General features: G+C 42.5%; 1 protein-coding gene across 2 annotated transcripts in view; it reads right to left on the minus strand.

The window, feature by feature from the left end:
- The window catches only part of RASAL1 (RAS protein activator like 1), a 134,906-nt gene that overhangs the window by 41,743 nt on the left and 65,286 nt on the right, over window positions 1-27,877 (minus strand). For both annotated transcript variants that reach the window (XM_073671948.1, XM_073671938.1), the window contains exons 5-6: window positions 27,195-27,324; window positions 12,037-12,118 (exon numbers count right to left, since the gene is read on the minus strand). In XM_073671948.1, coding sequence (XP_073528049.1) covers window positions 12,037-12,118; window positions 27,195-27,324 — 212 coding nt within the window. The remainder of the gene's footprint in view (window positions 1-12,036; window positions 12,119-27,194; window positions 27,325-27,877) is intronic.

The following is a 27,877-nucleotide window of genomic DNA, read 5'->3' on the forward strand; positions in this document are numbered from 1 at the left end:
TCAAAATAAAATCTAATTATTTATCCTCCACTTTGGTAGAGATTCACCATCCTAAATAGGCCAGAATTCTGGCAAAATTTGCACACAAAAAACCCTGCGGTGTAATAATATTAGCAAATACCTCAAATTAGAAATGTAGTATAGTTCTTCTGATAACTATGTCTCTTTCCTCATGTGAAGGCAATTACAGGACCTTAGGTATCCATGGTTATGACCACTCATAAAGTGACAGTAAGTTGCTAGTTGTCGTTACCATGAATACCTAAGCTACTGAAATGCCGGCACGTAGGGCAAGCGACATAGCTTATCAGGAGAACTATACTACATTTCTAATTGGAGGTATTTGCTAATATTATTATTACACCTACTACATATTGGGATAGGATCTTGGAGATGGGAATACTCCTTTAAAATTAGACAGATTTATCAAACAGTATGAACCATTATAATAAAATTTGGTGCATTCGAAGACTATCTAGTCTAAGTTTGCATTGTCTAAGAATTATACAATATCAATGCATATTTCCCAGTGAATGCTGTAAAAAAAAATATATCAATATAGTAATTTTTTATACTTTGCCTCTCCTCAAAAATATAATATAAAGAGATTTAAAAAAAATTGTATAAAAAAATGATATCTTCATACGTTCATATTGACAGCAGAATAAAAAGCTATAGAAGCAAAAAAAAAAAAAGAAAAAAAAATGTCATGGGATGGAGTTAGGGTGCTTACACATTGCGCTTATCTTCACGTTCTTGGGTCCCATTGTGGGCTTACGTCCGAAGCCCCAATAAAATGGGATCCGGACGGATGCCCCAACGGGGCCATAGACTATAATAGTGCCGGCAGAGTGAACGTGCGCAAAGACATAGTAGACTGTGTCTGGGTGTCCTCCTCCAGTAGGCATATAAGCCTGAAAATTATGCACATCAGAGCGTATGTTCACTCTGTTGGCACCATTATAGTTTACGGCCCTGTTGGGGCATACGTCGGAATCCCGTTTTTCCCACAAAAATGTTGTTTTAGCCCTAATTTTTGCATTTTAACAAGGGTAACAGTATAAAATGGACACCAAAATTTGTTGTGCAATTTCTCCTGAATATGCCGGTACCCCACATGTGGCGGAAAACTACTGTTTGGGAGCATGGCTCAGAAGGGAAGAAGAACCATTTGACTTTTGGAACGCAAAATTGACTGGAATCGAAAGGGGACTCCATGTCACGTTTGGAGAGCGCTTGATATGCCTAAACAGTAGAAACCCCCAATAAGTGACCCCATTTTGGAAACTACACCCCTCAAGGAATGAAATAAATAGAGATGTAGGGAGCACCATGAACCCCCAAGTGCTTAACAGAATTTTATAACAATAAGCTGTAAAAATAAAAAATCACATTTTTCCCACAAAAGTGTTGTTTTAGCCCCATTTTTTTTATTTTAACAAGGGTAACAGAAGAAAATTGACACCAAAATTTGTTGTGCAATTAGTACTGAGTATGCCAATACCCCATATGTGGTGAAAAACTACTGTTTGGGCACACGGTATGGCTAGAAAGGGAAGCAGCACTAGTTGACTTTCGGAATGCAAAATTTACAGGAATAGATAGCATTTGGCCAGGGCCGGCTCCAGATTTTTGTGGGCCCTGGGCGAAAGAGTCTCAGTGGGCCCCTTTAACACATACCACGATTCTTGATGCACAGATACTGCAGCAAATATATATATATATATATATATATATATATATATATATATATATATGCAGGACGTCACCTCTCCCCCTCATATAATGCCCCATGCAGGATGTCACCTCTCCCCCCATATAATGCCCCATGCAGGATGTCACTTGTCCCCCCCATATAATGCCCCATGAAGGATGTCACTTGCCCCCCCCCACCATATAATGCCCCATGCATAATGTCACTTGCCCCCCCATATAATGCCCCATGCAGGATGTCACTTGTTCCCCCCCATATAATGTCCCATGCAGGATGTCACTTGTCCCCCCTATATAATTCCCCATGCAGGATGTCACTTGTCCCCCCCCCACCATATAATGCCTCATGCCTCCATACATATAAAAAAAAATCAAATACCTCACTTCTCACCTGCTGCCGCTGCTCCGGACCCCTCACCCGCGCCGGCGCCTTCCCGCTCTGTGCTGTGACTGCTCAGGAGAGAGTGCGGTGTAAAGACGTCACCGCGCCCTCTGACCTGAGACGTCACAGTGCAGTAGCCGCGGTAGAGACCGGAGCTGCTGCGGAGGCACGGAGAGAGGTAAGTATTGTGCTGGGGCCCTGAGCAAGCGGGGGGGAGCGGGCGCTGACACCGGCACCACACCGCTCACGGGTTCCATAGCGCGCCGGGGTGCCTGACGGTGAGTGGGCCCCCCGTCTGCTCAGGGCCCCGGCACTTGCCCGGGTGCACCGGGTGTTGACGCCGGCCCTGAGTTTGGCGAGCCCCTGATGTGCCTAAACAGTTATAACCCCCACAAGTGACCCCACTTTGGAAATTAGACCCCTCAAAGAATTTTTCTAGCTGTTTGGTGAGCACCTTGAATCGCCAGGTGCTTCACAGAATTTCATAACAGTCACGGCGGTAACCCGCATGTCTCCTCAGTGCCCCTCTACTATCGGTTCTCCAAGGTTTGTTCTCCTGCCCCTATGTCCGTTTCTGAAGGTCCTTTGGACATGTTCAAAGTTAAGGACATTTTGGACTCTAAGAAGGTCCAGGGAAAGACCTTCTATTTGGTTGACTGGAGGGGTTTTGATCCTGAGGAAAGGTCTTGGAAGTCCGCTGGGAACTTACACACCCCTGCCATTCTCTAAAGGCTCCTCCAACGGTCTGGCCAAAAAAGGAGGGGGAATACTGTCACAGAGGTAACCCGCATTCCTCCTCAGTGCCCCTCTACTCACAATGCGGTTTCTCCTCGCGTCAGGTCATCCCGCTGAGTCTGCTTCTAGCAGCACTGCTGCTTCTGCTATGGCATTCATTTACACTTAGGGGATAGTGGATGTCCTGACACTCCTGATGTTGAGAGGTTCCTAGAGATGTTCTGTGCAGTTTTCGAGGTTCCAGGCTGTATTTTCTCTGCTGCCTTGTTTTTGTTGAGTCTAAGGCAGGACATGGATACCGTGGCCCAGTATGTCTTACGCTTCGTACCTTGGCGGCAGAGCTGACTTGGAACCAAGAAGAGCTGGTGGCGACCTTCTGGCAGACCCAGGGTCTGTCCGGTCAAATTAAGGATAAGTTGGATGGCAGAGTTTCCTGGCTGGATGCCATTATACACCTGGCCACCAGGATTGATCTCCGCTTCCGTGAGCGAGCTCAGGAAGAAGCTTCAGCGTCTCCTCATGGCAGAGAACCACCCAGACTGAGCGGACTACACTTTCTGTAAAAGAACGACAGCGGAGGTACAGAAAGAATGTTTGTATGTATTGTGGAGGCATTTTGTTCGCCAGTGCCCTGTGAGGCCAAGAAACTCCAGCACCGAGGGTTGGCTGGGAAGACGACCCTAGGTGAGAGTAACTGCTCTCCAAGACTATTGTCTGAAGTTACCTTGACCGGGCCGGAGAAGTCCCTCTCCGTCGCTGCCCATGTGGATTACAGCTCAATGGGCAACCTCATTCATCTTCATCTGTATCTCGTTCTTTGAATTCAGCTCCCTTCACAATGGCTGGATCATCCCATGACTATTGCCTCCATAGATGGGCAACTCCTGGCTGAACCTGTTTGATTCATTATGCTGTCAGTCACGCAGGATCATTGTATTGCATACCGAGAGGATTTCCTTCTACGTACTATCCAGATCGGTGAATTCTGTTCTCCTGGGCCTTCCATGGCTGCGTCTACATGCATCGATTATTGACTGGTCCTCCGGTGAGGTGCTTCATTGGGGATCGCACTGTGCTTCCAACTGCCTAGCCAAGGACACGAACAAAACTCAGCCATCTATCTCTTCGAACCCTGGCTCATTGCCCATCCATTACTGTGTCTTTGAATACATCTGTGAAAAGAAGGCTGAGGTTCTGCCACCCCGCAGACCTCATGACTGTCCTGTCGAACTCCTACCTGGCGCTTCTCCCTGAGGGTGGGTGTCTCCCCTATCTCTACCTGAGATCTGAGCCATGTCTGAAAACAAGAGAATTTGGCCAAAGTATTCATCCGTACGTACTCCTCTCCTGCCAGTGCTGGCTTCTTTTTTTGTGTCCAAAAAGGGTGGTTCCCTACACCTCTTTATAGACTATCAAGGTTTTAACAAAATCACGTTTAAAAACAAGTACCCTTGCCTTTGATTTCTTAACTTTTTGACAGAATCCGGGGAGCTAAATCTTCTCTACACTTGATTTCTGAAGGGCTTACAACTTGATTCCTCTCCATAAGGCGAATGGAAAATAGCCTTAAATACACCTGAAGGTCACTACGAGTATCTCGTCATGCCCTTCAGGCTGTGTAACACACCCACCGTGTTTCAAGAGTTCGTTAATTACATCTTCCGGAATTTCCTCTATGTTTCCGTGGTTGTGTATTTGGACGATATCCTGATATTCTCTCCTGAACTTTTTTACCACAGAGAAGCAGAGAACATGTCCTCCAAGTCCTGCAAGATCTTCGGGAGAACAATTTATTTGCCAAATTGTCCAAATGTGTCTTTGAAAGAACCTCCTTACCCTTCCTCAGCTACACTGTCTCAAACCAAAGTCTCAAATTAGATCCTGAGAAGATTTCTGTTGTTCTATCCTGGCTCCATCCTCATGGTCTGCGTGCCATCCTGCGCTTCATAGGTTTCTCCAACATCTATAGGCAATTTATCCCGCACTTCTCTTCCCTTATCTATCTCTACCTTAACCAAGAAGGGGACCAATGCCAGAGACTGGCCTGAGTTGGCAGTGTCAATCTTCCAGCATTTGAAAGAGGCCTTTGCGAGTGCACCGATGCTGCATCACTCAGATCCCAACAAGCAGTTTCTCTTGGAGGTAGATGTCTCATCTATCGGTGCCAGGGCAGCGCTGCTGGAAAGAACTTCTTTGGGGAAGTCTGTCTCTTGCGGTTTTTTTTCCCAAACTGTTTTGCCGAATGAGCAAAATTATACTATTGGGGATCATGAGCTTCTGGCTATCAAGATGGCGCTCGAGGAGTAGAGACATCTACTGGAGGGTGGGTGCCAGCACTCCGGTGATAATTTACACAGACCATAAGAATCTGATCTTCCTGCATTCCACCAAGCGGGTGAATCCTCGTCAAGACAGGTGGGCACTCTTCTTTGCTCTTTTAACTTCGAATTGTACTGCCGAGAAGAATGTTAAGACAGATGCCCAGTCTTGATCCTTTGATGTGACCGATTTCCAGGAGGAGCCTCAGCACATCATTGACCTATACAGGATTATTGAGTCAGCCCCTGTCACACGCAGCACAGGGAAGTTAACTGCTGCAGTGCTGGCCCGGCCGATGAAGAAGTAGCGGTGGCCGCTGCTGGGGGAGCGGTCCGGGGCCCCCCCTCCAGCCACTGCTACCAGTATGTGCCGCGGCGGCCCGCACATATAATGAGGGCAATCCGGCATTAGACACCCCGCCCGGAGCCGCGGGCCCCCTGCAGGCTCGGGGCCCTGGGCGGTAGCCCGGATTGCCCTCATTATAATCCGCCTACAGATCTCCAAACGGAAGAAGTGATGTTTTGGAGCGCAGAATTTGATGGAATGGTCTTTGGGCACAATGTCACGTTTGGCGAGTCCCTAATGTGCCTAAACAGTGGAAACCCCCCACAAGTACCCCATTTTGAAACTGCACCCCTCAAGGAATTTATATAGATGCGTGGTGAGCACTTGAACCCACAAGTGCTTCACAGAGTTTTACAGCGTTGAACGGTAAAAATGAAAAAATTTGATTTTTCCCCACATAAATGTTGCTTTAGCCCCAAATTTTATTCAGTGAAAATTGACTCCAGAATTTGTTGTGCAATTTCTCCTGAATACGCCGATACCCCATACGCGGTGGGAAAATATATACTGTATGTATATTATTTTATTTATTTTTATATTTATTTTTTTTACTGCATTTCAGATCTCTGTTTAAGAGTGTCTCCTCATCTCCATTGCTACTTTGGGGCTACTCACATCGATGCTTCATATTGGTATAATTACTATACTTATTTAAAGCTGTATGCCATGTTTTGACTTTTTGTATTCTTGGATAATCTGTAATGTACCATCATTTTTATTATATAGTTGCGCCGATTCTGTGCACCAATAGATACTACATACTTATTTTATAGGTGTTGTTTCGTCGAAACTATAATTATTCATTATGCAGCTGTGTCGTTTCTATGTACCAACAGATTCTGCATGCTTGCTATATGCGCCGCTTCATTGAGTTACCTGCAGGGCTGTGGAGTCGGAGCCCATTTTGGTGGAGTCGGAGTCGTGGAGGTGGAGTCGGTATAAAATGGACAGACTCCGACTCCTAAATTATATAATAAATTGGGTACAGTAGTTCAATGCAGTTTGCGGGGAATATTTTTTCATAAGAATTTGGGAAAGTTATGAAATGTCCTATAAATGTCTGGCCTATTCCTGATCTAAGGGTCTATACTTAATTAGCACTTAAACATGAGCCATGCATGAGGGAGTCAGAGTCGGAGTCGTGGAGTCGGAGTCATGGAAATTGAGGAGTCGGAGGTTTGGCTTACCAACTCCATAGCCCTGGTTACCTGGTACACTCCTTAGACAATTTGGTCTGCACATGCATCTATCGGTACAGATTGATGCTTCGGTGCACCGACTACATCGGTACGAGAGGGTACGCTCTGTGCATTCTGATTGGACACAATGTATTTTTAGGCCCACATTCCTTTTGGTGGCTCTCATATCATAGCTGCGTGTGCTGTATTGGCATCGCATCTGCTTTGCCCTTTTTCGCATCTGATTGTGAGTGCGCCTGCACCCCATCTCACCAGATATACTTAATTTAGTGCCGCACAGCAGAACTGTAATTGCATCTGCGTCGACTTATAGACCGGACGTACCACTTATAGTGATGGACATTTCCTCTTTCTTTCCTTGTCCACCAGTTGCAACCATGATTCTGGTTTGGCTTTTATCATAAGTCGTATAACAAGGCTCGTTATAGGGTTGATATTGACTTTTGGAATTGCTACTTCCAATAGGTGGCACTAGAGTTTTAGACCTTTTTCTCTCTGAAGAGGCAATTTGCATATTTAATTTCCCAGAGAAGCATGCATGGCGTATAAGTCTCTTCACTCTGACATGCCAGGCCTGGCATGTCATTCTCCACAAGGAGAAACGTTACCCCTTAGAGCTGTACAATGTGCACGGCCAATTTTTTGTACCATACTTTCGCTTTTCTCATGGCACTGTATGGTTTGAGGACCTGATCTGAGAGATCTACACCCCCCATAAACTTATTATAATCCATGATACAATCTGGCTTCAGGACTTATGTTGCGGTACCACGGACAGTGACAAGGGAGCTGTTGTCACGGTGTATGGTGGTTAAGTTAAGGACATCACTCTTGTCCTTATATTTGACCACCGGCATGTTGTCGCTGCATTGGGCTCTGCTGTTGCCCTTTCTTATCAGTTGCCCAATAAGCGGCTTAGAGAGACCTCTCTGATTTGAAATGTGGGGGGGAGCTGGATCAGGGATTTGGGAACTGCAGATTGGTCACACAGAGAGCACACAGCACAGGATCACAGGAGACAAGGAGACGCACAAGGATCGCACTGACCACCAATGATTTTTCTCTCTCTCAGGTACACAGAGGATCTACACAACAGCTCAGCGCGCGAGATCTGAGAAAAAGATGGTGTGCAGTGAGGCGAGCGTTATTTTAAACCAACCCTTTTGGGGCCGAATGGTCAGTAACCATTGTTCAGCATCAAAAGGGTTAATTACAAGAGGGGACGTTGCGATCACCCCATCCACTTTGACTGCTGTGACTGGTGCTGTCTCAAATAGCACCAATCACAGCGTGTCACATTGATTATTTTTTTTTTACTTTGTCAGATTTTTTTTTTTTACTTTATTGTCAAATTGCTGTGATTGGCTGGTCAGAATTCATGGGCCAATCACAGCGACCGCCAACATGGGGGGAGGAGAAGAGGTACAGCCCCCCAGGACGACGTGCAGAGATGGTCGGCTGTCAGAGACAGCAGCCATCTTAAGTCGGTCACCGCGCAAACTAGGGCGACCGTACATGTACGGCGGATGTCATGAAGGGCTGCTCTTTAATGACTCAATGTCATTGTAAACTATTATATAACCTAATAAGATTAGAAATGACAAAACTGGTTTAGATAGCATTCATACAGTTAAAGAGTCAACAGTTAGGAATCCTTGAGGTCAATAATGTTCCCTTTTAACCTTCCAGTGTTTAGCAAACGTTGCCACTCAGTTTGATATGTAATAACACAAAATTTAATTTACAAAACAAACCAAAAAGCCTAGAGACAAAGCAGGGAGATTCAGAGACTGTATGCTTTACAGTGCAAAAGTCCTGGAGGAGGTAAAGCCTCTTTTAAGGGCCATTAAATGACAGTAGATCAGCTATATTCAAGCAGATCGGCGCATTTTTACTGGGCTATTTAGACAAGCCGATGAACATTCTATGCACATAGAACGACTATTAATTCATGATGAGTGAGTATGTTCGGTTAACCCTTTCGGCGGCGAGTACCGAGTACAGTTATATGAAAAAGTTTGGGCACCCCTATTAATCTTAAGCTTAATGTTTTATAAAAATTGGTGTTTTTGCAACAGCTATTTCAGTTTCATATATGTAATAACTGTTGGACACTAATGTTTCTGCCTTGAAATGAGGTTTATTGTACTAACAGAAAATATGCAATCTGCATTCAAACAAAATTTGACAGGTGCATAAGTATGGGCACCCTTATCATTTTCTTGTTTTAAATACTCCTACCTACTTTTTACTGACTTACTAAAGCACTTTTTTTGGTTTTGTAACCTCATTGAGCTTTGAACTTCATAGCCAGGTGTATGCAATCATGAGAAAAGCTACTTAAAGTGGCCACTTGCAAGTTGTTCTCCTGTTTGAATCTCCTCTGAAGAGTGGCATCATGGGCTCCTCAAAACAACTGTCAAATGATCTGAAAACAAAGATTATTCAACATAGTTGTTCAGGGGAAGGATACAAAAAGCTGTCTCAGAGATTTAACCTGTCAGTTTCCACTGTGAGGAACATAGTAAGGAAATGGAAGAACACAGGGACAGTTCTTGTTAATGCCAGAAGTGGCAGGCCAAGTAAAACATCAGAAAGGCAGAGAAGAAGAATGGTGAGATCAGTCAAGGACAATCCTCAGACCACCTCCAGAGAGCTGCAGCATCAACTTGCTGCAGATGGTGTCACTGTGCATCGGTCAACTATACAACGCACTTTGCACAAGGAGAAGCTGTATGGGAGAGTGATGCGAAAGAAGCCGTTTCTGCAAGCACGCCACAAACAGAGTAGGCTGAGGTATGCAAAAGCACATTTGGAGAAGCCAATTTCTTTTTGGAAGAGGGTCCTGTGGACTGATGAAACCAAGATTGAGTTGTTTGGTCATACAAAAAGGCGTTATGCATGGCGGCAAAAAAACACAGCATTCCAAGAAAAACACTTGCTACCCACAGTAAAATTTGGTGGAGGTTCCATCATGCTTTGGGGCTGTGTGGCCAATGCCGGCACCGGGAATCTTGTTAAAGTTGAGGGACGCATGGATTCCAGTCAGTATAAGCAGATTCTTGACAATAATGTTCAAGAATCAGTGATAAAGTTGAAGTTACGCAGGGGATGGATCTTTCAGCAAGACAATGATCCAAAACACCGCTCCAAATCTACTGAGGCATTCATGCAGAGGAACAATTACAATGTTCTGGAATGGCCATCCCAGTCCCCAGACCTGAATATCATTGAACATCTGTGGGATCATTTGAAGAGGGCTGTCCATGCTCGGCGACCATCAAACTTAACTGAACTGGAATTGTTTTGTAAAGAGGAATGGTCAAAAATACCTTCATCCAGGATCCAGGAAATCATTAAAAGCTACAGGAAGCGACTAGAGGCTGTTATTTTTGCAAAAGGAGGATCTACTAAATATTAATGTCACTTTTCTGGTGAGGTGCCCATACTTATGCACCTGTCAAATTTAGTTTGAATGCAGATTGCACATTTTCTGTTAGTACAATAAACCTCATTTCAAGGCAGAAACATTACTGTGTCCAACAGTTATTACATATATCAAACTGAAGTAGCTGTTGCAAAAACACCAATTTTTATAAAACAATAAGCTTAAGATTAATAGGGGTGCCCAAACTTTTTCATATAACTGTATCTTCAGCATACTCGGTGATATGTTTGCATCACTCCCGTGTGAATGATTTGCGACTGTTTGACAGCTTTAATACATGTGAGGAATGCTTGTTTCTTAAGCATTTTCGCATGGCACTGTATAGTTTGAGGACCTGATCTGAGAGATCTACACCACCCTCTACACCGAGTATGCTAGGTACTCGCCCGAGCATACTCGCCGAAAGAGTTAACCGAACATACTCGCTCATCACTACTGTTAAGATCATCGATCTTCCATAGAACATGATATTATTGGCAGCACATCGTCCATTTACACAAGATAGTGAAGATGTTTAAAGTGTAACCATCATTTTAATTTTTATTTCATAAATCAAGAGTACGCAAGAAAATAAGCGACTTTCTAATATTTCTTATAAGAGAAATCTGCTTCTTTCTCTGCCAAAATTGATCAGACATTATCAAAATTCTGAATTCTGAGGTAAAATCTGTATTTAGTGAAGACAGACTTTCCCATTACTGAGATAGGAGATGAATAAGGGAACATTCACATAGTACAGAATCATTATTCAGGTAAAGGACTACAGTTTAATGTCCTACCACACAGTAAATTAATACCACAAAATCAAGCGGTGGAGTACTCCAAACATAATGAGCAAGACAAGAAAAAGGAAATTGGAGTAGCCATAAACCACCAATACATTTGAAAAATCATAATTTATTGAAAAATTTTAAAATAATCACCATCAGTAAATACATATATCAAATAAGCAGGAAAAAATGGTGGAGAGCAACAAGTAGATCCAACATTTCAAACTGCACTTAGATGTGCGATACACCTACACAATCAGTCTCAGCATAACATATAAAGTAGAAGGCAGAATAGCCATAGGCATAAGGTGAGACAGAAGGAGTAGGTTATAGATAATGTTGGTTGCTTACCCATGAAGAGGTAGGATCAGTATTGGGCCCGCCAGCACTACCCCGACGCGCGTTTTGTGTGTAGCTTTCTCAAGGGGAGGTGTGTAGAATGTGTAGGTGTATCGTAGATCTAAGTGTAGTTTGAAACGTTGGCTTTACTTGTTGCTCTCCACCATTTTTCCTCCTTATTTCACATATGTATTTACTGATGGTGATTATTTTACATTTTTTCAATAAATGATGAATTTTCAAATGTATTGGTGGTTTATGGCTACTCCAATTTCCTTTTTTCTTGAGATAGGAGATGGCAGCTGCTACGGATACAATTCTATGTAGACGGAAGGAGGGAGGAGTTAGAGGCAGAGCTCCACCCTCCTCCTCCCTCCTATCTAGATAGAATCTCATCTGTAACAACTGCCATCTCCTATCTAAGTAATGGGAAAGTCTATCTTCAATGAATACAGACTTTACCTCAGAATTTGGAATTTTGATAATGACTGATCAATTTTGGCAGAGAAAGAAGCAGATTTTAAGATCATATATATTACAAAGTTACTTATTTTCATCTGTACTATTGATTTATGAATAAAAATTAAAAAGACGGTTACACTTTAATCCAGATTAAAAATCATTTTACTCAGGGAACAAGCATTTTGCTCGTTCATCAGATTATTGCAGGCTCACTAAAATGGGCCGATAGTCGCTAATATCCCAATTACTGGCTCATCACAATGAGCCATGAGATATAGATGTGTAGAATCCACATGTACATAAATAAAGTAACAGCATACTTACTGAGGTCTCTAAAGTTTGATTGTTACAGAAGATTCGTACAAATGGATCAGAAGTTCCGGAGATGTCTCGTGGTGCTAGATCTCTGTATAAGGAAAGGAAGAGTAATGAAACCATAATACACTTCACTGGTATATTAGTACCTATAGCAAGTATAAAAACACATAAAAAAATACAAAAAAATAAATTCTAGTGATGAGCGCAAGTGCTCACTACTCGAGTTTGCCTAGGGTGCTCGGATATGCACCAAGTAAAGTGGCTGCTCGAGTGACATGTTCGAGTCCTCCGGCCGCATGTTCCACGGCTGTTAGATAGCCACAAAACATGCGGGGATTGCCTGACAAACATGGGCAATCCCCACATGTTTTGAAATTTGAAAGTATGGCAAAATTGCGAAAAAAGAACAATTCCCCAATTTTTTTTTATATTTTTATTTACAGCATTCATTTTACGATAAAAATTACCTGGTAATATAATTCTCCAGGTCAGTACGATTATGGTGATACCAAACATGCATAGGTTTTATTTTATTTAAGTTGTGGAAAAAAATTCAGAAACTGGTTAAAAAAAAAAAAAAAAAAAATTGCATGTGTCGCCATTTTCCGAGAGCTATAATGTTTTAAATTTTCAGGATAGGGAAATTTTTTTTGTGCCCAGAGCCAATGTTTTTATTGATATAATTTTGGGGTAGTTTCAATGTTTTGAGCCCCTCTTATTACTTTTTTTGTGTTGTTGTGGTGGCCGAAATATTATGCCGCTTTGATTTTTTTTTCTTGTTACGCCATTTACCTATTGGATTAATTTATTTTCTATTTTGATAGATCAGACTTTTATGAACGCAGTAATAATAAATGTGTATTTTTTTTCATAATTTTTAATGGGGGAAAAGAATGGTAATTTGAACTTTTATATATTTTTTTAAACACTTTTTTATTGTATTTGTTTGTCACCTGAGGGGACTTGAAACTGCAATCATCTGGTAGCTTGTGCTATATACAACAATGCCACAGTATTGCTGTATATAACAATATATCTCCTAGCTATGGGATGGCTTTCACAGGTGTACCGTCATGACAGGCACAGGGGTCTTCAGCAGATTCTCAGCCATCATGGCAACCCATTGGCACCCTGTGATTATGCCGGCGAGCTGTAAATGCCGATGGCAAAGACTGAGGCCATGTGCCCACGTAGCATTTTTGTAGCATTTTTACGGCCGCGAAAACGCATGTAAAACCGTCTGCCATGCAAAGCAATGTGAATTCGGATGTGCTGTGTACATGATGCGCTAATTAGCGCGGCGAATTCGCAATGCGTTGCAAAACTCAGCATGACCATTTCTACCGTGATTACGCTGCAAATTCGCGGCCATTGAGTAACATTGCCTTGCTACACTCATCAGGAGAGCTTTAAACTAGAACAATGTGGGAAGGGAAGCAAAAGGCCAGAAAAAGATATACAGCTGACAAATACTATTGAGATCTCTGCTACTGGAAGAGGAAAGGAAGAACAAAGGCAAAAAAATGTAAATAATAAAAATATGGGAGGAAGAGAAACCAATCACAAACTAAAATGTTTTTATACAAATGCACAAAGCATGGGCAACAAACAAGGAGAATTGGAACTACTAATGCAGGAAAAGGAATATGAGGTCATTGGAATCACTGAAACTTGGTGGGACGATACACATGATTGAAATAAAAGGCTAAAAGGATACAACTTATTTGCAAGAAATAGACTTGATAAACGAGGAGGAGGTGTCGCATTGTATGTTAGAAAAGAGTATATCTGCACAGAGATTGAAGCTTCAGAGACTGGGAGTTCTGTGGAAACTGGGTAAGAATACAAGGAGAGAACAACGGAAAGGACACCATTGTAGGCATTTACTACAGGCCACCTGGGCAAGCTGAAGATATGGATGAACTCTTTATGTATCAAATGACCAAGTTATCAAAAAAATATGACGTAGTGGTCATGGGAGATTTCAACTATCCAGACATTTGTTGGGAATCTCTCTCAAGTAAAACTAACAGGTCAAGCAAATTCTTATCCTCTCTTGCTGACAACTTTATCTTCCAAAAGGAAGGGGAGAAAACAAGGGGATCTGCTACTTTGGATCTAATCCTTATAAACAGGGAGGACATGGTTGAGGAGGTAAAAGTGGCTGGAACCCTAGGAGGCAGCGATCATGCTGTTATAGAATTTTGGATAACTAGAGGAGGAAGACATGTGAAGACTCAAACTTCAAGGTTAGATTTCAGAAAGGCTGATTTTAAGCGACTCAGAAAGAGAATAGGAGGGATCCAATGGCTGGATGTCCTTCACCCTAGAACGCATGACCATAAAAATCTACACTTTCACATACCTGGGGCCTTTTAGGCCCATGTGCAAATAATAAATAAATGACCAACTGGAAATGACAAACAACTATATACCTGAGGAATACCTAGAGTTTCAAAATTCTAACTAAAGAAATCTTGCAGAAAATAGAAAACAATTAACAGGGCGTGCCTGCGAGGCCCCAGGTATGCGTTCTAGGGTTATGGACAAAAATGTCCAGGAAGGATGGGAGATTTTTAAAAATGAGATTCTCAAAGCGCAATCGTTAACAATCCCGAAAAGTAGGAAGAATGGGAAGCCTTTAAGGAAACCAGGATGGATGAACACAGAACTTAAACACATGCTAAAAAGAAAGAAAGAAATGTTTATCAAATGGAAAGAGGGAGGCATATCTAAAGAAGACTATAATGCAGTCTGCAGATCCTGCAGGGCACGTATCAGGTTAGCTAAAGCTGACAATGAATTAAGGCTTGCAAGAGATGTCAAAAGCAATAAAAAAGGATTTTGGGGGTATGTCAAAAGTAAAAGAAAAGTCAAAGATGCTATAGGATTTTTACAGGATGAAAATGGTGAAATGGTAAGAAAAGATGTTGAGAAGGCCAAACTTTTTAATTCCTATTTTGCATCTGTTTTCTCTTGGAAAGAAAATGTAACATCAACTGATCTTCACTGTCCTATTAAAGGAATAGAAGAATCCAAGTTATCTGTAAACAGAGAGATTGTGAGGGAATATTTAACTAACATAAATGAGTTCAAGTCTCCAGGTCCAGATGAATTACACCCCAGAGTACTGAAGGAGATCGTAGAAGAAATTTTAGAACCACTCTCCATAATCTTTCAAAATTCTTGGAGAACAGGAGAAGTCCCAGAAGACTGGAGAAGAGCAAATGTTGTTCCTATCTTCAAAAAGGGGAAGAAGGTGGACCCAGGGAACTATAGGCCAGTGAGTCTGAATTCTATACCAGGAAAGATCTTTGAACAAATTATTAAACAACATGTATGTAAGTACCTGGATAAGAATGAAGTGATTAACCAGAGTCAGCATGGGTTTGTAACTAACAAGTCATGTCAGACTAACTTAATTTCCTTCTATGACAGAATCACTGACTGGGTGGATCAGGGAAATGCTGTAGATATAGTATATCTTGACTTTAGCAAAGCATTTGACAAAGTATCTCACACCATCCTTATTGAAAAATGACCAAGTATGGTATGGACAAGGCAACTGTTAGGTGGATTCATAACTGGCTTAGTGATCGGACTCAAAGAGTGGTCGTAAATGGCTTAACATCCAGTTGGATGAATGTCTCAAGTGGGGTACCACAGGGCTCTGTCCTGGGACCTGTATTGTTCAACATCTTTATCAATGATTTAGATGAAGGAATTGAGGGTAAACTGATTAAATTTGCTGATGACACAAAGCTAGGAGGGATAGCTAACACTAGAGAAGAGAGAGAGAGGACTCAAAAAGACTCAAAAAGACCTAAATAAACTGGAGCAGTGGGCAGTAACTAACAGAATGGTTTTTAACAGGGAAAAATGCAAAGTACTACATCTGGGCAATAAAAATGGAAAAAACATATACAAAATGGGAGGAATAGAGCTAAGCAACAGTACATGTGAAAAAGACTTAGGTATACTAATAGATCATAGACTGAACATGAGTCAACAGTGTGATGCAGCAGCAAAAAAGGCAAATACAATTCTGGGATGTATTAACAGAAGCATACAGTCTAGATCACGTGAAGTCATTATCGGACTTTACTCCTCTTTGGTCAGACCTCATCTGGAATACTGCGTCCAGTTTTGGGCACCACATTTTAAAAAAGACATCGACAAACTGGAGCAAGTTCAGAGAAGAGCGACCAGAATGGTGACCGGTCTGCAAACCATGTCCTATGAGGAAAGGTTACAGGATTTGGGAATGTTTAGCTTGCAAAAAAGAAGACTGAGAGGAGACTTAATAGCTGTCTACAAATATCTCAAGGGCTGTCACATTGAAGAAGGAACATCTTTATTCTCATTTGCACAAGGAAAGACTAGAAGCAATGGGATGAAACTGAATGGGAGGAGACACAGATTAGATATTAGAAAAAACTTTTTGACAGGGTGATCAATGAGTGGAACAGGCTGCCACGAGAGGTGGCGAGTTCCCCTTCAATGGACGTCTTCAAACAGAGGCTGGACAGACATCTGTCTGAGATGATTTAGTGAATCCTGCTTTGAGCAGGGGATTGGACCAGATGACCCAGGAGGTCCCCTCCAACTCTACCATTCTATGATTCTATGAACATTGAAACGCAGCAAACCCATAGGTATATGTGGATTTGCTGTGTTTCAATTAAATTCAAAGGCAGCGAATTTGCAGCGTAATCACGGTGCGTGTGGTACCCAGGATGAAGAGGAGACTACAACTCCTCTTCATCCGGGCTACCACGCGGTGAAAAAAAGAAATAAAAAAGTTAAAAATACAGGTTTTTTTTATATTCACCTCTCCGGCGGCCCCCGGTCAGCTCCCGGCGGCATCCTCTCTCTTTGGCATCCCGCGGTGTACTGGCAGGACCTGCAGTGACGTCATTTAGTCAGCTGATGGTCGCGTGACTATCAGCTGACTAAATGACGTCACCGCAGGTCCTGCCAGTACACCGCGGGACGCCAAGGAGAGAGGACGCCACCCAGAGCAGACCGGGGGCTGCCGGAGTGAATACAGTTTTTTTTTTAATTTTTAACTTTTTAATTTTTTTTTTTTTTTTTTTTTTTTTTACTATAGATGCTGCATTTAAAGCATCTAAGTTGGTCACACAATATAAATCCATGCCGGTTGCATGGATTTATATTGTGTGACCAACTTGTCAAGCACTTTTCCAAGTGATGCTCAAAATCGCTTGGAAAACGCATGTAAAAACGCATGTAAAAATGCTGAAAAAACTTCTCTCTGGCAGAAAAAACGCATGTAAATCTGCATGCGTTTTTTTCTGCCAGAGAGAGGCAAAAACGCTCTGCATCAAATCTGCTACGTGGGCACATAGCCTCACAGTGGCATTTAACAGGTTAACAGCTGCAGGCGGAGCTCTACACCAATTGTAGCTGTTTGAGTCAGATGATCAATGAATATCACAGCTATCATCTGCCAGGATGTGCTCACAATCCAAAGTCAAGGAGGTGGCGTATGATGTACCTGTGGTTGGCATACTGTTATGAACGTAACACACACAAACGCATGGGTAACAGAAAAAAGGAAGACCTACTACAGGGAGACGCCGCACCCACACCCAACTGGTCCCTGTACAGACTAGAAAGATCCTAGCCGCACAACTCAAAAACACCACCTCGGACCTGACTTCCTAAAAGGCCATTGGGAGGTTTCTCGTACCGAATGAGAAACCAGAGGGGAGGCCACAACACACTGCAAACAAGAGGAGAGGAAAGTGTGCAAGAAGATATGAAAACCCAGGATGAGAAAAGTAAAACATGTTCATATAGAGTAGAGAGGAAAGGCTAAGGAGGGCCAAAAGTAAACGAAACAAGTATAACTTCCCAGAAACCTAAAGAGGTGAAAGGAAAAGGAACTGGGAAGGAAAAACAAACAGACTTACTGCAGGAATTCAACAGGTGTTTAGCTTGCAAGGTAAATCCTTTAGCTGAAGGACTGGAACTCCTAGACCCAAGTCCACCTAGAGGTATAGCCAGCAAGGAAGTGCAGTGATGGGTGAACATATAAAACCAACCCAGAATGTGATAGGGGATACCAAAATTGGAAAATGAAAAACACTGGGAGAGGAGCAAACCAAGAAGGGGGAACAAAGATAATTAGAACCATCAGGATTTGGACAGGGAATAAAAGGCAATAGCTCAGCAGACAGGAGAACCGACCATACAGCAACAGGTCAGCAGATCAAATCACCAAACAGAGCCATGACAAATATGCTCTAATGGAGCTATCGGTTGCTGGATTAGGGTGCAAATCGAGCAAGAAGTAGTGAGACATCTAAGGTAGTGCAGGCTATAACAGCGGCATCTGTGGTCAATAACAAGGTAACACAAAAACTTTGCTTGTCTGTTCTTTCATTGATGAGTGGGAGACCAAGTTAGTTTCTAGTTGGCAAATTACTTGGCTCCACAAAAAGCTGCTAACATGTGAGAAACATTTATTTGCTCACCACACATCTACACAGATTCCATTTTAAAGGGAATCTGTCTGCAAGTTTTTGCTACTCTGAGCATGATATAGGGGTAGAGACCCTAACTGCTGCAATATATCACTTACTGGGCAGCTTGCTGTATTTTAAATAAAATCTCTGCTATATCTGCTGCAGATCAAGCAGTTCACTGAATGCTGAGCTCTGTATAAACCTGCCTACACCTAATTGCCAGCTTTCTGTGTGCACTGTGCATAGGTAGAAAGATGACAATCAGGGGTGGGGGCAGGGTTATACAGAGCTCATAAATATGCAGGACTCCATGGCAGCTGGTTTACTCGTCCTCTAGTGATCATCTCTTGCTCATAAAACTGTGATTTTCTTAAAAAAAAAACCTACATTAAGTAGCCCAGTAAGTGATACATCACTGGAATCAGGGTCTCTGTCTTTACATTATGCTGCTGAGCTCAGATTAGGTGCAAAAACAGGTAATGTATTCTCTTTCAGTTCATATGTCCCATTTTAATTTAATATGCCTCCTTTTAAGAATGACGTATCTACTAGTTTATACAGTAGCTATTATATCGCAGTTCAGTGTACATGGCAGACACTGTGCACTGTACAGGGAATGGTAGACTTAAAAGTACACAGACATAAGCAGCTTGCCGGTGGATCTGTCTCGTTATCCCCACTTGTCTGAACAGTTATTATATTATTCTTTTTCACAAAGTGTTGTTTATAACAGTAATTCCATCATTCGCCTCCCTCATATACCCATGGGATATCGCATGTGAACAGCCTTATTTAGTTCCCATCTCTATTTTTTATTCCAGCTATTCTCGCACTTGAAATGATTCCGTGTTGCTATGCGCATAAACCTGTTGCTAGGAAACCACAATCTTTTCAGCTTCGCAGCTAGAAAATTGTCATTAAATGTCTAGATCTAGGGATATATTTATCAGGGAAATACATTTGTTAAAAAAAAAAACATCAAGGGAACCTTTATAAAGACATCACAATCTAAAAAGTGCAGAATTCTAGGGCGCCCTACGACAACCATTACTTGGCAAAGGGTATGGACTGGCCAATTATATTAGATCAGTGATGCAAATAAAGGTTGTTGTCACAGGACAGATATTTGTCGGGAATCTTTGGTATTTAGATGCTGCCATTTAGGGATTTGCGGCTATAGAAAAGAAGAATAGATATTTTTTTTAATTTAAAGAGAAATACCTTTATCAAGTAGAAGCTCAGAAAGCTAGAGATCCCCACCCCTATGACTGAAACAGAAGGTATGTGGTGCAATCATCAAAGTATTAAAAAGTGTTATTTTGCCAAAAATACTGGGACATTTTGCTTGAGAAAACCATGTTAGTGATGCACTGTGTATCACTAACAAGACATTGGGGGCAGTTTAATATCTAAAAAGGACGTGACAGGTTCCCTTTAAGGATCATACAGCCATTCTGGCCTAGATTATCAAAGAAAGCACAGCAGATTATATCAGATCTAACAGGTCTAATGCGTACATTTAGTAATTGTAAAATCTTTTGACACATCCACTTTAAATATGTGATATATTAAAATAATCTATTCCATTAGGGATTTGCTTTGTCTTTTGGAGATAAAATGAGTTTAGGTTCCCTAAACAATAGTCCCTTTACATTCTATTCTAAAGTTACCTACAAACATGTGTTGGCATGGGAGTACAATTTTTACTGAGTTGTCTGACCATCAACCACAAATTGGAAATGGCCATTCATCCCATAAGCCAATTACTGGCAACTGTTAAAGTGTAGTGCTGTCATATGACCAATGATACCTCAGTTGGCAGAATTTTATTAAATATCTATAGAGAGGTTAACCTGTGATAATAGAGTAGAAGCGAACAATGGGGTTTAAACCTCACCCTTATGTTGCTTTGGGTGCATAAACAAGTAAAAAAACACAACTCACAAACAGTCGGACAAGCGTTCCCTAAACATTGTGAAATTGCTGTGTTCACTATACACACTGGCCTTTAAAAACACTTCAAATATCACAGGTGACCTGTAGTTTGGTATCAAAATATGTCCACACAGCTCAAGAGGCGAGCTACAATCCTATCATAGTATTCAATGAATGTCAAAAATTGCGCATATGGATATATCAATGATACTACACTGCTCAAAAAATAAAGGGAACACTCAAATTACACATCCTAGATCTGAATAAATGAAATATTCTCATTGAATACTTTGTTCTGTACAAAGCTGAATGTGCTGACAACAAAATCACACAAAAATCATCAATGGAAATCAAATTTATTAACAAATGGAGGCCTGGATTTGGAATCACCCTCAAAATTAAAGTGGAAAAACACACTACAGGCTGATCCAACTTTGATGTAATGTCCTTAAAACAAGTCAAAATGAGGCTCAGTATTGTGTGTGGCCTCCACGTGCCTGTATGACCTCCCTACAACGCCTGGGCATGCTCCTGATGAGGTTGCGGATGGTCTCCTGTGGGATCTCCTCCCAGACCTGGACAGTCTGTGGTGCAACGTGACGTTGGTGGATGGAGCGAGACATGATGTCCCAGATGTGCTCAATCGGATTCAGGTCTGGGGAACGGGCGGGCCAGTCCATAGCTTCAATGCCTTCATCTTGCAGGAACTGCTGACACACTCCAGCCACATGAGGTCTGGCATTGTCCTGCATTAAGAGGAACCCAGGGCCAACCGCACCAGCATATGGTCTCACAAGGGGTCTCATCTCGGTACCTTATGGCAGTCAGGCTACCTCTGGCGAGCACATGGAGGGCTGTGCGGCCCTCCAAAGAAATGCCACCCCACACCATTACTGACCCACTGCCAAACATTTTGCAGGGCTCTGGCAGTGCTCCTCCTGTTCCTCCTTGCACAAAGGCAGAGGTAGCAGTCCTGCTGCTGGGTTGTTGCCCTCTACGGCCCCCTCCACATCTCCTGGTGTACTGGCCTGTCTCCTGGTAGCGCCTCCAGCCTCTGGACACTACGCTGACAAACACAGCAAACCTTCTTGCCACAGCTCGCATTGATGTGCCATCCTGGATGAGCTGCACTACCTGAGCAACTTCTGTGGGTTGTAGAGTCCGTCTCATGCTACCACGAGTGTGAAAGCACAACCAACATTCAAAAGTGACCAAAACATCAGTCAGGAAGCATTGGTACTGAGATGTGGTCTGTGGTCCCCACCTGCAGAACCACTCCTTTATTGAGGGTGTCTTGATAATTGCCAATAATTTCCATCTATTGTCTATTCCATTTGCACAACAGCATGTGAAATTGATTGTCAATCAGTGTTGCTTCCTAAGTGGACAGTTTGATTTCACAGAAGTTTGATTTACTTGGAGTTATATTCTGTTGTTTAAGTGTCCCCTTTATTTTTTGAGCAGTGTATTTTAACCCTAGATGTTCCACTACATGTACTAGGATGGTAAAAAGGTACCTATTTTATATTAGTGGCTGTAAAGATCATGGTGTGACTATGTGATTGAAGAACGCTACGGTGTACATGAGGGGGAGAAGGGCATTGCCCGAAACATCTACATTTTATAATTTATAGTTATGAGAAGTACCTCGACATTGAGTCCCTAATCTTATAGCTAGTGCCTGGTCGTGGAATCCCAGATCTTATATGCTAGTGCCTGAACATGAAATCCCCGATCATATAGCTAGTGCCTGGACATAAAATCCCCGATCGTATGGCTAGTGCCTGGACATGGAATCCCCCAATCTTCTGGTTAGTGCCTGAATATGGAATCCCCCAATCTTCTGGCTAGTGCCTGCATATGGAATCCCCCAATCTTGTGGCATGTTCCTGGACATGAAGTTTGACCTGGGATAGTATGAGTACTGTTCATATAGTTAAGTGGCTTAGCAATGTCATAGGACATAAGATAAGGACAATAGGTTTAGTCTATATGATAGGATATAGTTAATGGGTAGAACTAGCCCAGTGGGTAGGGACTAGTGAAAAGCGGGCAAGTACCATGACAAGGTGAAGTTCAGGTGCAGAGGACTGCTAGTGTAGAGTGATGGACAAGAGAGATTAACTGTAAGCAAACACCAGCCTCTGCAGGAACAAACTGAAAGTGAAAGTAAAACAAATAATTGTGTTAGCAGGAACCAAATGGTGCTAGCAGATTTGCAGGTGGAGAGACTGTGTGTGCTGGAACTGATCATGTGACCCAGGGGATTTCCTGGGTATAAAGGCCCTGTGTGCCAGATTGCAGGGGGCTTTTTGGCGCCAAGAGAGTGCAAGGTGAGGATGTGCACCGGAGAAGTTGCTGCAACCAGAGATTTGGCGCCAGGCTGCAGAGTGGAGCAGACATGCTCCAGAGGGACAGCAGAGCCCAGCGGAACAGCCGGAGGCCTGCGCTGCATCAGAGTCGGACACCGCCTGACAGGCTCCGGAGTCTCCACAGAAGCGCCCTGAACCCTGCGCATATTGGTCAGACCCAGGACCTGCGCCCCACACTGAGTAAACTTCCGGGATCCGACATTGCCTGTCAAGAGCCGAGGTCTGGACCCCCTTACCCCAATCATGGTAAGGTACCATCGAGGGTCAAGCCAAGAACAGATGAGAGAGGACTGCGACAGGAGAGACGCGCCAGCAACCGTGGAGGGATCGCGCAAGTGAACAGGGCCGTCACTTCCAATTCTCACTCACAGTACCGGGGATAGTTGGGATTAGGATCTCAGGTTGGGTGAGGCTAAATGGGATCTGATAGACTTTATCCGGAAGAAACTTGCGGCCTAGCGGGAAGAACCGGTGACCCCCGCTAGGGCTATATAAAGAGAAAGAGAACTCACGTGGTGTCTCTCACGACTGGGGGCATCACACTTTTGCAAAGAACTTTACTGTTATTCACTGAAACTATTTTTTATTGTTATTCCAAACTGTTGTTTATTATGCCTGTTACTAACCCCCTTGCATAATACTTGTTATACATATAAAGTGGTTTTATCAATCCCGCCTCATGTCTCTGTGCTTTGCATTCCGACACCTGTGTTACACTAGGGCTAGCATGTACCAGTCGTTCAAAGCAGTGGAAAGCCTTACTGGAATCCCGAGCGGACGCCTCTGTCTCATCCGGAGCCCAAGGTCTGGCATTGGGGCTGCCAGGCTCAACGTGTCCTCTGGTGTACAGTGGAAGATGGACAGTCACCCGTGTAGATGGAAGGTGGTAGATCTCGGGTGCACTGCTGAAGTGAACAGGATATTCCTGAGGCTGACTGAGTCAGTGGGCTTAGGGATAGTCCAGAATGAACAAGTGGGGGAGCTAGTACTAAAGAAGTAAGAAATATGAAATGCTGTGCCCTATCCCAAATGTTACACCCTGATGAACTTGAACTGACCAGTAAACGTTTGGTTGTGGCAATGTACTTGGTGTCCTCAGAATTGTGTGCGGTGTCTCCTGAGGATGAAGGCCTGGAGACATCGGAGGCCTGCAACCTACAAGTGAGTGTGATGCACCCCACATCTGACAGCACACTGGGACTGAGATGCTGTTTTCCTGTAAAGTTTCAGAGAGTAACTGGACAGCAGCTCGGTCAGGACTACCTCTCTCGGCAACTTTACCCATGTACATGGAATCCCCCAACCTTCTGGCTAGTGCATGCACATTGAATCCCCCAATCTTCTGGCTAGTTCCTGCACATGGAATCCCCCAATCTGATGGCTAGTGCCTGGACATGAAATCCGCGATTTTATAGCTAGTGTCTGGACATGGAATCCTCCAATCTTGTGCGTGTGCAAGTTCCTGGACATGGAATCCCAATCAACAAGTATTGTTCTTGTTTACCCTATGGCTACTTTTAAGGATAGCATTTAGCATTTTAGCATTGCTCCTGACAATCAGGCCTGGCTAGGCTAATATATAAGGCTCCTGAACAAGGGACCCTGAGTCAAGTTCTTAACTAACAAGAGTGCTACAGCCTTAAAAGAAAATACTCTTCCTTCGACACCTTCTAGGTTAGGGTGTGGTGAAGGTCAAATAAATCCTTTATTATTTATTATTCAGGTTCACTGATTTTTAGTATGTGCATCCAAAGATAATACGCTGTCTATAGTAGATTATCCCAACTTGGTGGTAGCTGAACCTTAAATATTACTACAAAATATTTTACACTTACGTTTTAAGATTTTCATGTACAAAAAAAAAAGAAGTTTTCAAAATAACTTTTCCTCCCTTTAACTTCTCATTTGTTGGCAAAGCACCGCTCTATATTTCTTTCTATGTATGGCTATGTTTCAACTTTAAGTAGGGATTAAATTCTAATGAAATTATAATGAAATCCATGTGTTTAGGCTATTCATAGCCTGCGTGGCTCCAGACTATGTTATCCTCCTCTCTTATGTAAAAAGATTTGTAGTATGTTCCTATCAACTTATTGCTGTAATTGTTATACATGTATATCTATGTAACTCAGTTCATTGTTTTCACTGTTGGTATTGTCTATATGTAGTTCAATGAGTTTATACCGCAACATTAACTGTCATTAGATGCTCTGTTGTAGCAGGGACCAGGAGATTATATAAAGAGCTGTAGCAGGAAGTGAGGCACAGTATGTGGCTGAAGTTACGTGGCCGGCAAAGGATCTCTATTCACTGAGGATAGACGAGAACTAGGCTGGGAGGAAAGAGTTCTCAACTAAAAAAGTAGAGTCTCAAAAGGAGGGACTTCTGAGGAGTCTGTGAAGTGTGCAGCAGCTGCAGAGGAACATGTTAGTGCTACAATCTTATTCAGATGTCCATTTTTTACGTACGTGTTCTATCTGTTTTCATGGATCATAGAACACAAATAAGTTATAATCTGTGGAGTTGTTCATATATTCACATTACACTCGGTCCACAGAAAAATCATTCAGACATTTCTATTTTTGATCCATGTCATGGATACAAGTCTATGGGTCCATGAAAATCACTGACAGCACACGGATGGCATCAGTGAACAGTCAGTGTGCTGTTTGTGATTAGCATTTTAATGGATAGGAGAAGTTTTGTTAGTATTTTTTTTTCCATAAGTGAAAATCACTGATGGAATACTGAAAATACAAACTGACCAAACCTTGATGTAACAATAGTGGTAAAAAATGATGAAAAACATGGACGTCTAAATGAGGCTTAAATTTGCACCTATGACAGATGCATAAGGTAATGAGAGATTGTGGTGCAGGACACCAAACATGTGGCAGGCTGCTGTTTGTGGCACGTAGAATGTGTGTACTGTGTTGTGCCGAGCACTGTTTGCCCTGTTGCCCTTATATGGTCCAAGTATCATGTTTGTATAGGGCTGGAGGGCCATGGTACATAGTGCTGCCCATAAGGCCCTGTCAGAGGAAGAGGTGTCATTATCAGTGCAGGTCCTGGAAGAGCCTGACACTGATGTGGGTGTTGTGGCGCTAAATCTATGTTGCTGGAAGAAAGCGAAGGGAATTCATTAAAGGGCAATGTTTTGGTGCCACCAAGGTGAAAGTAACAGCATGAGGTGGCAAGAGAACTTTTTGTTGGCCTATGTATCAATGAAACCTAGAATAAAAATAATGAATAGATACCCTGCTATATGTAAAATAAATAGTAATAGTACCTGTTAATAGCATAGGGTACTTAGTTGATACTATTTTAATCAAAAGAGCGTAAAATCCATCCTATACACACCTATACTCATACTAACAGATATGCTGGCTCATATCCCTGGTCTTGCTTTAGTTTCTTGTACTTGATACAATCGGGGGAGAGGGCACTCCACTTTGGGCTGTGCATCTTGTATAGTAAACTTTCCACAGGCAGATGAAAAACACAGTCAGATCCAGGTCCTTCTTTGCCCCTATCTATTTTGAGGCCTGCTGGCACATAACGTGGTGATATACTACAGTTAGGTACCATCCTGACTGGGTGCACCTTGTCGCAGTCAGATGGCTTTTATTCTAGGTTTTGTCTGGCCCCAGTGTGAATGTGCACCTACACATTGCACTTATATGCTGGCTCATGTCTTTGGTTTTGTTATGTATCCATGACGCCTGGAGAGTTCAGCTCTGGGAGGTCTATGGGGCTTTGTAATAACTTCACTCAAAGGTAGCCAACCTTAACAGACTGTGTGGGCTGTGACAAGACATCAGACCTGGGATAGCGGAAGCTGGGTCACGCTGGGATGCGATCGGTTAGAGCCATGAGAGAAACAGTGACCAGCAGTGAAGGCAAAGGTTGACTACATTGCAGCTTGGACCTGTAAGTGGCCTGTACGTAACTTGTTATTCTAGTCCTGTGAAACTCTAAAAATGATGTGATCTAGAAGGAGAGTGCTATCTCATGAGGATCGGCTCATGATGAAGGATTTAGAAAGTATCTCTCATTTTGGGCCAAAGACGTTCAGTCCTCCATGTTACCGTACGTTGCAAGTTAAAGCTACCCTGTCATTAATTAAACTGTTCGGAAATCTGTGACCCGTTTTAATCACTCTATTGGGCAAAGGAAGCGACAGCAGCTCCAAGCACATTTCTGTTCATAGGAGTAAGCTGCACAATATGAATGACATCATGACACATTTTAATGTTTTTTTGGGAACTGCTATAACAGTAATTTGCAGGTATCTAGCAGTAACAAGTGAGTGTTGTAAGATCTTGGCTGCACTTTGTAATAAAACAATGCTTCATATACCATATACCTGGCTTCCAGGACGTGGCAGTGCAAATTGCTCTTGTGCTGGTCTTGCATTATGTGCAACTCAAGGTAAATCTCTCCCTGGACTTCTTCATCTGGGTTCACACGACTCAGGTTAATCCAGCTGTCAATACCTAAAAAAAAGAGTAGGAAATCTCAATTACAATTGATACATTTCATTTTCATTGTATCAAGAGAACTCGACAATAAATAGTATGGAAATCAAGAAACAGTATAATTCAGGGACTGACTATGCACCTGCCAAGGTATGTACTGTACCCTCCATTTAAAGAGGACCTGACACCGGGTTAAAAGTGTCCAGTTTTTGCTCTTATTTTATTCCCACTGCTCCTCTGAGTGTTTTTTATTTTTTTTTTAAACCAGCCATAAGATTTGAGGATATGAGCCTTTTTATTTAGCGCTAATTTTTATGGTCTTTACCAAGGAGGTGTCTGAAAGGATTGGGGGCGTGTTTTTAGGCTGCTTTGAATTATTATCCTGTAAGCAACACCCCTTGATAAAAAACATAAAAATTAGCACGAGTTAAAAAGGTCGATATCTCTGGAACCATATGTATGGTGGTTTAAGAAAAAAACACAAACAAAAAACGGAATAGTTAGGAGAACAGCAGAAATAAAACAAGAGAAAAAACTGCCTATTTTTCACCTGGTGACAAGTTCTCTTTTA

The sequence above is a fragment of the Phyllobates terribilis genome, unplaced genomic scaffold (genome assembly GCF_046119375.1).
Source record: "Phyllobates terribilis strain yellow unplaced genomic scaffold, ASM4611937v1 Scaffold_1__5_contigs__length_1240528914, whole genome shotgun sequence".
Taxonomy (NCBI): Eukaryota; Metazoa; Chordata; class Amphibia; order Anura; family Dendrobatidae; genus Phyllobates; species Phyllobates terribilis.